Here is a 9,576-nt window from a genome sequence, read left to right as displayed (position 1 = left end):
GCTGCTGACGGTCTTCACTAACCGCCACGCCAGGTCCTGTCCCTCCCGCCCCACGTGGGGACCAGAGCTGCTGCCGGGGCCTCTGCCATTGCTTGATTAACTCACTTAGGTTTCTTTCAACCCTGAGCTCCAACTACTGTGAGCCATGATTTTGCAGCTGATTGGGCTTGTTCTGGTCGGTGGAGTGACTGCTTCTTACGACTTGTACATCTGAATTGGGTGATCGGTCAGCATTCACACCATGTCTCTCCCAGGTCACAAAGCCCCTCCCGAGCAGACTGGCCAGACGGCAGGACAGAGCCAGACTTGATGTCTGGTTGGATGGGGTGTGGGAGGGCATCATGGCTTCTGGCTTGTGGGGCTGGGTGGGTGAGAGTGGGAGGAGCTGGGCTGGGGCACGGGGCTCAAGGGGGTCTGCAGGTGCCGGCATTCACCTTTGAACCTGTGGGGGAGGCAGGACGCAGAATGGTGTGTTTTGTGTTGTCATGTCTAACAGCCTGGAAAACCACAGCGTGTCCCAGCAGGCCTCTGCTGCCGGGGCCCCAGGAGTCCCCAAGGTGGTGACGGAGGCAGCATGGCAGAAAAAATTTCCCAAACGTGCGGCACCAAAATGTCTGCGTTACCCCTTAACACAGGCCCCCAAACCACATGCAGCCTGGAGGAGCCGCCCCTGCGGGGAGCCAAGGGCACCAGGATGCTGAGTGACAGCTGCCCGTCACGGGCTGTGATCTCCTGGCCTCCAGTGTGGCCTCAGCAGCACAGTGACGGCTGGGATTGCACTGCGTGTGCGGGGCGCTCCGCCCACCTCAGACCCCAGGCCTCCAGGCCTCCAGGCCTCCCCCGAGGCACAGGGAAGGGGCTGCTGGCTGCTGGCAAGGGCGGCTGCAATGACAGCATTTCTGGCACAGCCCCACGGAGCCCATGAGTCAGCAAGAACACGGGCAGATCCAGGCCGTTTTATTTGCTAAAATGTTACAAAAGTCAGTGCCCGTTCTGGCTCTGCCTTTGGACGGGGACCTCCAAGGCTGATGCCCTGGGCCAGCTGGCCCACCGGGTGCAGGAGGCCGCTGGGCGGGGACCCGGAGCCCTGGGCCCCTCGGGGGCGCCCCCGGGCTGGCGGCACCTGCACTGGGCAGGGGGGGGCGGGGGTTCCTGGGACCTCGGCCCCCACTCGTGTGAGGGCCGGCTCTGCTGCAGGACCCCCCCCCCCGACACTGACCCAGCAGGCGCAGACGGCAACCCTCACACAACAGGTCTGGTCACCACCAAGCAGGAGCTGGGACTTCCTCAGCCAGTGGCCGTCCTGGCTCAGCACACGTCACTGGGAAACGGGCATTTTCAGGCGGCGGCTGCACCGCCGCCCGTGCCCGTGGAAGGGCATCTGCAGAAAAGGGCTGCGTGTGATGACAAGGCTCCCCTGCCTGTCGCCTGGTGTCCCTGAGAGCTGGCACGGAGACGGCGCACGGTCAGGACACGCGGCTGCCCGCCCCGGCCCACCCACCCCGCTGTGGGCGTTTCTCTCCGGCGTTGCTGAGACACCTGGCCATGCAGCGTGACCAGAGGCATGGGGACAGGTGCACAGCTGCGACTCCTCAGCAAATGCTGGGACCCCGCCCACCATGCAGGGCCACACTGCAGACCAGGCCAGCCTCTGCATCCCAAGAGACTACAGCCCCAGCCTGTGGCCCTCAGGACAGTGGTGGGTCCCGCTTCCTAGGTGGGGTCACATGGCCGGATGGTGGGTGTCTGGTCTTTGTGGAGGATACTGCTGCCCTTCGTGCTCTCGCCCCCAGGACCCACTGCTGCACTGGCCAGGAATTCCCCTGACAGCCGCTGTGGCATTTGTCTTGGTGCTTTAACACAGCCTGTGCCGTGCACCTCCAGAACTTTCTCCCTCCTCCCATGCGGTCTTCCTAGAGCAGATGGACACAGAGTGCTGGGCACCCCTGAAGAGGGCCTCCTGCAGCCCATGGTACCTGTCAACCGACACCACACTTGCCCATCTGCCCTCTTCCTGTCCCAGCTCCAGATCAGGTCCTCGTCTCCCCGCCCCAGTGGCCTCTGCTTGGCCCTCACCTGCAGGGCTCTCTCCCCGCCGACCATCATAGCAGATCGTGCTGGACCCACCACCACGTGCCACCCCTGCCTTCTCAGGGGGTGCGGTGTGTAGAGTGAACCCCAACCATGCTCTGAGGCCCCTGGTGGGGGAAGGAGCCGAGGGAGCCGGCTGGTTGTGGCGCTCCTCAGAAGACCTGCTCCAGGGCCGGGCAGGAGACCTGTCCTGGCAAAGGCTTCCCCTTGCCCTAATAAGGGGGCTTCAGGAAGAAGCCCCTCTCCCACCCACTTGTCTGTCCCCTCCTGCTTGAGCCCCTGTGATAGGTGCCACTACAGCTATTGCAGGAACGTCAGACCATGGAGGAAAGCTGCTGAACAGGCCATGCAGTGCCTCCCTGCTTCCACCAGGTCCCCTGAGACACCCCCACCCCCGCCCGCCCCGAGCTCTGCCCTTCGGGTCTTTGTGGGTGACACATTTGTACCGCAGCGGCCCACTGCTCTGCACAGTGGGAATGCGTTCATGTGAATAAACCAAGTGACTGAGACGCGCAGGCCCAGGCAGCCAGCACAGCCTCCCTCCACGCCGTCCTGCGCTCACCTGGGTCTGGATCAGCGCTCTGCAGCCCTGCACACGGAGGCTGGACACCCCAACTTCTGCAGCCTCCCGGAGCTCGGAACCTTCCAAATCGTGACCCTGGCCTCCGGAAAGGTTCTAAGACACACACCAGTCAGCCAGCAGGGCGGCGAGGAAAGGGTCGTTTCTGCTCCCCTTTTTCCATCAGCCTGCTCTCCCTCAGCCTTGGCCACTGCCACCCACTACCCTGCTGTCACCTGTCACGGGGCTCATGGCTGTCCTCTCCAGGACTGCAGGGCCCCTGCACCTTCACACCTGCAGGCCTGGAGCTGAGCCTCCAGGTCAGGCCGCCTCCCCTCTGCCCTCCCAGCTGTTTTCCTGGCATCGGGACACAGCCAGGTGACGCCTATCGGCTCCTTCCAGTCCCTTGCTTCCTTCCTGGAGAGCCCAGTGTGGCCTCATCTCATGCCCCGCCTGCCTGCGCCTTCTGTGTTTTCCATGTTTGGAAATTTCCATAATACTTAAGCATGGAAAAGGGTCTTTGCCAATTTGACTGCCCACAGCCAGCCCTCCTTAAAATCCTCATTTTCTTTGATGACTTCCCAGCAGGACTGCTGCCTTGTCCCCTTCCTCTACTCCTCAGGGTCCCCCCCTGGGATGCCTGTCCAGTGCCCATGGCCACGACCCCATCTGTGGCCCCACCTTGCCTTCCCCACCTGCTGGCCTTGTCCCCAACCTTGCAGGAGCCACTTTCTGACCGGCTTCGGTCAGGAGGGGCAGTCCTGGAGGGGGGGCAGGGGGGGCATCCCGCAGATGGTTGTCGGCTTCCAGGTCGGTGGCCACCTACTTCACCTCACCTGAGCGGCATCTACTCCGAGGACAGGGAGGAAGTTTGCTTGGCAGTGGGACTCGCGCCACAGGCAGTGGGACGTGGCCGTGCTATTTGCGCTCTGAAGAGCTCTCCAGAGTTTTCTGGATTCAGGACTGGAAAAGGACGCACGAATTAAAAGCAGCCTTGAGAGCCTTCAGAACAGGAGCGGAGTGGGGCCGTGGCCCTTCGGAATTCTGAAAAGGGCATCCCCTCAGTTATTTGTCCATTTATTCCAACAACATCTGCCCCGCAAATACCAGCACTTCCTCCTCCCCACAAGCATGTCCCTGACTTGTTTCCACACCGGACTGTCCCCTCCAAGGGGCAGACACCTGCCGGCCAGGTGTTTCACTGGTTGTGTTCCCTGACGGTCTCAGGCATCTACACTCGTGCTGGTCACAAAGGTGGCACAAACCAGGAGCAGAGTGAATGCCTAGCCCCACAAACAAATGATGGCTGTGCACTGTGCCATCCACTGTGCCAGGCCTACACGGAAGGGAAGGGGACAGCTAAGTGCCTGTCATTGCCCACTCGCCCCAAAGTCACACCGACCTCCCATCTCACAACACTGTCCAGTTCTGCCCAGTCCCGACACCCAGGACCACCCATGCCCCTGGGTGTCCCAGGGTCACACTGCTACCAAAGGCTCCTCTGCCCACCTGCTGGCTTGGCCCACACCTTGGGGAAGCACCACATCCAGAGGGCACACCAGCCATCTAGGCATTGCTGATGGCAGCTTCCTGAGCTCAGGCCTCCATCCCCAGGGCTCTGCCGGGGGTGTCCTGGGGCAGGCACTGGCTCGGACCACAGCAAGCAGCTCTGACTGGGCCCGGGGCTGGAGCCCAGAAGGGCCTGTTTGCACAGCTCCCTGAAAGAGTCGGCCTGTCCGCAGGGCGCACAGAGGGACCAGGGGAGCCAGCTCACGCCGACCTTCACCTCCTCCCTCCAGGGCCTTGACCTCCAGCTGCACAAGCACTGCCACCCTCAAGTGACACCTGTTTTTCTTTCCGTGCTCAGTGACAGGATATCTTAGAAAAGACCATCCATATACAACTTCTTTGTGATTTCCCATGGGTGACTGGCCCCAGGCACCACCAGGAGCACACAGGCGGGCTGACCCTGTGGGTTGAGAATGTCCCTCCAGGGCACGGGGCCGAGTCCCCCAGGAGATCCCTCTCTCGCACCCCCAGCACTCACATTGAGACCTGGTCACTTTGTTTCAGGTGAGCTCGCCGGGGGCGGGCAGAGACTGACCATGGCTCCAAGAGGGAGGGCCACAGCCAGGGCATCAGCTGTGCCACCGGGCCCTCCCAGGGAACCGTACGACCCAAAGGTAGCAGGGACTTCAGGAGAGACAACGCTCTCTTTAAAGATAAAAACAAAGGCCTCGTGTCCATTTTGTCAATCAACAGTATAAACGCAGAGTTGCTATAAACTATTAGCCCCAGTTGAAGTTCATTACCAGCATTTGTGTGCAGACCCAAGGCCTGGTTCCTCACCACCAATCTCTAAGAGATGACGTAAGGTGGGAACATCATCAGTCACCTGCTGCACTGGTACTTCTTGAAAAGCAAACCTAAAAATGTTCTCATAGCTGAGAATGGGCTGAAAAAGGAAAGAAAAACATACCAAAGTTAGGAGAAATACACATGTCATGTCACCTGATTCCAAATACATACTTTCAGTACAAGTAAAATCTATAAATGATTGTACTGTCACATGACATGTTCATTCCCCAAAGTCACTGTGCTGTGCACAACCACGTAATGAAAGCCACAGGGTGTGTGGGAAGAGCGGGATAGGGCACAACACTCAGACCTTGAGGCGTGAAGAAAGATAGGCGCCAATCAAAACTTTAGCACCATTTCCCTGTGTTAAGTGGTTGAGCTCCATCCATACAATAAATCAGGCACTTCTCGGAGAAAGACCTGAGGTCTACAGGTTGTGAGGTGCGGGAGGGAGGGCTGTGAGGCAGGTGGGACCCTCGCCCCAGGTGGTGACGGGTTGGGGAAGCTGAGAAGGCTGGGCAGCGCCTGGGACCTGAGAGCGCAGGCAGCTTTCTGCATTCACCTGGTGTTTCTGCAAAGTGTGTTACGTTCAGACTGTTCCCTGATACATCAATCACGGTGGAAGCAAGTCCTGCTTCCAAAAGAAGTGTGATTGCAGAGCTGGCTAGAGGGTCTAGAACCAGCCAAAGATTTTCTCCCTTTTTCCTCTTACTTTTCTTGTTCTTACGGAGTTCGGGATAACCATTTGGGAAGAGATGGCAGAGAAAGGGGGTAATGGAACAAAGAGGAAGAGGAAGGATCAGAGGCAGTCACAACACAGGTGGATACTGGTGGTCAGGCCGGGAAGGGCAGTGGTGAGGGGCGAGGGGACAAGGCCTGGGCTGAGGGCAGCTCCAGCGCTCCGTCATGACACACACTGAAATGTGACTCTGGGTGAGACTAATAAGTAGCTGGGTGATTCAGACAAAAAGCTCCCCCCACCACCCCTCTGCTCTGAACTGGGGCCAGGAAAGCATAGCCAGGTGGATGGGGAGTGGGCGGACTGCAGGGTGGAGGTGAAAGCAGGGAGAGGAGGGAGGGAGGCTGATGGGGCTGAGGAGTGTGCATGGTTGCGGCCCAGCCCGAGTTGCCCCCCCACCCCGGGGGCAACCATTTCTGCAGCCTCATTCCTTCCCTGGCTCAGGAAGATGGGACTGCTAGCCACGTGGCCTGGGACAAAGGCCAGACCCTGACCCTGGTCAGCGCACCGCAGCCTGAGATCCGCTGGCCTTGCAGCATAGAAACACCTCCTGCATACTCTTTAGAAATACCTCAGAAGGTGAGATGGCAGCAGTCCCTGTCACCCAAGGTCCGCCCTGGTGAGGTTGCTGAAAACCACACTCCTTTTGGGCAGAAGCAGTTCTTGGCGGCTCAGGTGCTATGGCCCTCTCCGGGAGTTCAAAGAACTGAGAAAATTGTTCGAACTGGGCTGAAGATTCCTGAAAGCCTTCAAACTGCCCCCAGGCACCGCTGTGTTCCCCTGGGTCCAGACCACCAGAGGTGTAGGTGGAAAAGCCCTCACTGAGCCCAGAGATCTCGGCTTCCCCATCTGATGGAGGAAGGTGGAAGCGCATCCTCACCCACTCCACGTGGGCAACACTCTGTCTCCCAGGCACGTCGCTTGCACCGCTGTCTTCAGAAGCCTGGTGGAGGGAAACCTCGCCTGCAACCTCTGCGAGGTCACTGAGAAACCTGCTTAGAAGGGGCATCTGGCCGGGCGCTCCTGCCAGCTCCTGCGGGCCTTCCATGTCGGCGCTGCCAGGCCCGCACAGACGGGAAGATGCTCAGGAGACATACACGCTGCTGTACTGGAAGGCCCAGGGCTGCACGCGGCCTAGGGGGCCGCCCGCTTGCCCACTGCCCCGGTGCTGATGCCTGGTGTGGGTCCAGCGTCGCTGTGGGACAAACACAAACCACGTACACAGCCTGGTCACCCAGGGAAAGTGACCGAAGTCGCCGCCGGGAGCACAGAGGCTTGTCTTAGAGACTCACTAGAGGCTGTGGGACGGCCCGGCCTGGGAGGTGGACGAGCTGCGGGGTCCTGCTTGGGCCAGGTGGGCAGAGGTCAGGAAGGCCCACTCTGGCCAAAGCGGGGGAGAGTCCGGCACCCGGGGAGGTCAACGCCCATAAGTGCCCTGGCGGGAAGGGCCGGACGGCAGCCGAGAGTCGGGGTCAGGCGCGGAGGCCCCCACGGGGGCCCGGCCTGCGGCTCCCGAGGGGCGGGCTCGGGGGCGCTCGGGGCCCGGCGTCTGGCTCCGGCCGGCACCCACCTTGGCCGCGTCCGCCCTCCGCCTGCCGAAATCGCCCGCTGTCGCTTCGCCTAAGTCCGGCCCGTTGCCCGGCAACGACGCGCACCAGCCCCGCTTCCTGCGTCGCGGCCGTGACGCCAGAGTTCCGGCGCCGCGCGGGGCGTGGCAGCGCCAGGCCCCGCCCCCTGAGCTCCGCGCGCGAAGTGAGTGGCTCGGCGTCCTGCACGCCGGCACCTCCCAGACGCAGCGGGAAGAGGGCCTCCGATTTCATCGTGCGAGTCGTCGTGCCGCAGCCCCGCACGGCCCCAGGCCCGGGAGTGCCCCGACGCCGCGCTGCCCCGCGTCACCCCGCGTCACCCCGCGTCACCCCGCGTCACCCCGCGTCACCCCGCGTCACCCCGCGGCCCTTGTACTGCTGCACCGCTGCACTGTGCTGTCGTGCGGCTGTGATGTCTGTTCCGCAGGCTCCGGGAGGACGGCGACCTCTGCCCTGCAGACTCCAAGAACCAAGTCCTTCCTAACGTGTGGAGAGATGAGGGTCCGCTGCTTGCAGGGGGGATAAGGGGCGCCGCCCCCTCCCTGCCGGACCCCATGTAGTGCCCTGATTGTCGGTCTGGTCACCAGCCCTCCTGCTGCCACTACTCAGGGCAAGGGGCACCAATGAACCAGCCTTGCCCTCCTGCCAGCTCCCCTCCCAGGCATTCCGGGCTTTTCCCCATCAGCCCCCACCCCAGTCTTACGAAATCAACTTTGATGTGTAAGGTTCATTCCAGCCTCCCCAGAAGGGACCATTAGGCCCTGGCGGAAGCCCTGATCCATACCTCGTCCCCCAGGGGGACTACCTTCGTGCTCACATGTCCCCACCCTGTGACCTTGAGCCCTGCCTAGGCCCTGTCCTACTTGCATGAACCACCCACTCTCTCCCTGGTCCTTCTCAGCCGAGCTACTGAAAATACTAATTTTAAATATTACCAGATGAGATCATTCTCTGAAGCCTGGACCACAGCCTCCTGCCCCCTCCCCTGCTTCCTGAGGGGCACAGCAGCCTGCACTGCAGTGTGCGAGCAGTGCAGTCAGGCTGCCAGCACTGCTGGCTCCCTTTTGCCTCACTCAAGACCACTTCGTCCACAGTGGTCCTGCTGTCCACCCACTGCTTGGAGCCGTCCTCCACTCTCCTTGCCCTCCTCAAGTCCAGGGAGTTGGAAAGGGATAGGAGTGTTGTCCTTATGCAGCTGGGGAAACTGAGGCCCAGGCCCAAAGACCTGAGTGAGAAGTGTTGCCAGAGCTGGAACCAGCTCTTCCACAGCTCCCCACGCCCTGTCTGAAACTCAGTGAACAGTGAGGAGGGCATGTGACCCTCAGGGTGCAGGATGAAAAGATTACCTGGTGTGGCAGCTGATGAGTGCCTCCCAGCGAAGGCCATGGCCTGATCCCCAGAATATGTGAATACAGGATCTTCCAAGGTAAAAGGGACCTTACAGACGTGTTTGTATTAAGGCTCTTGAAATGAGAAGATGGTCCTAGGATATGCTGTTGAGCCCAGTGTCATCACAAGGGCCCAGCCCTGGCTGCAGGAGGAGTGGGGGCAGCCCAAGTGACTGACAGGTGGCCTCTGGCTCCTTGGGCCAGCATCTGAGCAGACTAGGCATGACATGGGGCACCAGCCGAGGGCCAGGCCTCCAGGAGGGTGGGCAGAGCAGGGAGCTGTTCAAGGTTAAAAAGTTTTACCAGCTGGGGGGACTGGCCGGAGGGGCAGGTCCTCATTAAAGTGCGGGTGCAGGGGGTGCAAGCCATGACTCCCCAAGGGGCCAGGGAGGGCGTGGGTATGGTGTGGCTCTCCCGGGCACCTCTCAGGAGGGACGCCTCGGTCCATCCCTGAGCCCCAGCCCTGCTGAATAGGGAGAGGACAGCTTGTCTGCCGCCCCTGAGTCAAGCCTCCTGTCCTAGCGTCAGGAGGCAGGAGCAGCCTCCCTCCAGAGCCCCTCAGTGTCCCTGATGAGTGATTGTGAGGGATCCCTCACCCCCAGAAGCACTAGGTGTCCTGCTCCTCTGGGGTCCTCACCACACTCCTTGGGATGAGTTGAGGAGGGCGCTTGTCCCCAGGCTGGGAGTGGGCACTCAGCTTGGGGGAGAGGGGCCAGCATCCCTAGAGCCCTCCCGACCACCTCTGTGCAAAGGGCCTGGTGGGAGGACAGATGGCAGCTGAGGAGGGGCAGGTGCCCAAGCCACCCTGTTGTGCCCTCTACCTGGGCTGGGCCACGGCAGGGATGATGGCAGCAA

General features: G+C 61.2%; 1 protein-coding gene across 6 annotated transcripts; it reads right to left on the bottom strand.

Annotated features, from left to right (window-relative positions):
• Positions 1-941: 941 nt before the first annotated feature.
• On the bottom strand, positions 942-7,633 carry CLBA1 (clathrin binding box of aftiphilin containing 1). 6 transcript variants are annotated; one of them, XM_074326738.2, is made up of 7 exons: positions 7,318-7,603; positions 6,845-6,942; positions 6,319-6,690; positions 4,963-5,105; positions 3,487-3,613; positions 2,654-2,767; positions 942-1,444 (listed from the first exon to the last, which is right to left on the bottom strand). In XM_074326738.2, exons 1-7 carry the CDS (start codon positions 7,565-7,567, stop codon positions 1,319-1,321), a joined length of 1,230 nt encoding a protein of 409 aa, XP_074182839.2. In that variant the 5' UTR covers positions 7,568-7,603; the 3' UTR covers positions 942-1,318. The 6 variants fall into 6 exon arrangements, with proteins under 6 accessions (XP_074182839.2, XP_088653709.1, XP_088653707.1 ...); XM_088797583.1 differs by having other exon boundaries at positions 942-1,321; positions 7,318-7,601; XM_088797581.1 differs by having other exon boundaries at positions 942-1,381; positions 7,318-7,599.
• Between the last annotated feature and the right edge of the window lie 1,943 nt (positions 7,634-9,576).

This window comes from Rhinolophus sinicus, chromosome 3 (assembly GCF_057876585.1).
Source record: "Rhinolophus sinicus isolate RSI-liver-muscle chromosome 3, RSI-T2T, whole genome shotgun sequence".
Taxonomy (NCBI): domain Eukaryota; kingdom Metazoa; phylum Chordata; class Mammalia; order Chiroptera; family Rhinolophidae; genus Rhinolophus; species Rhinolophus sinicus.
This window is presented reverse-complemented; position numbering and strand designations above follow the sequence as displayed.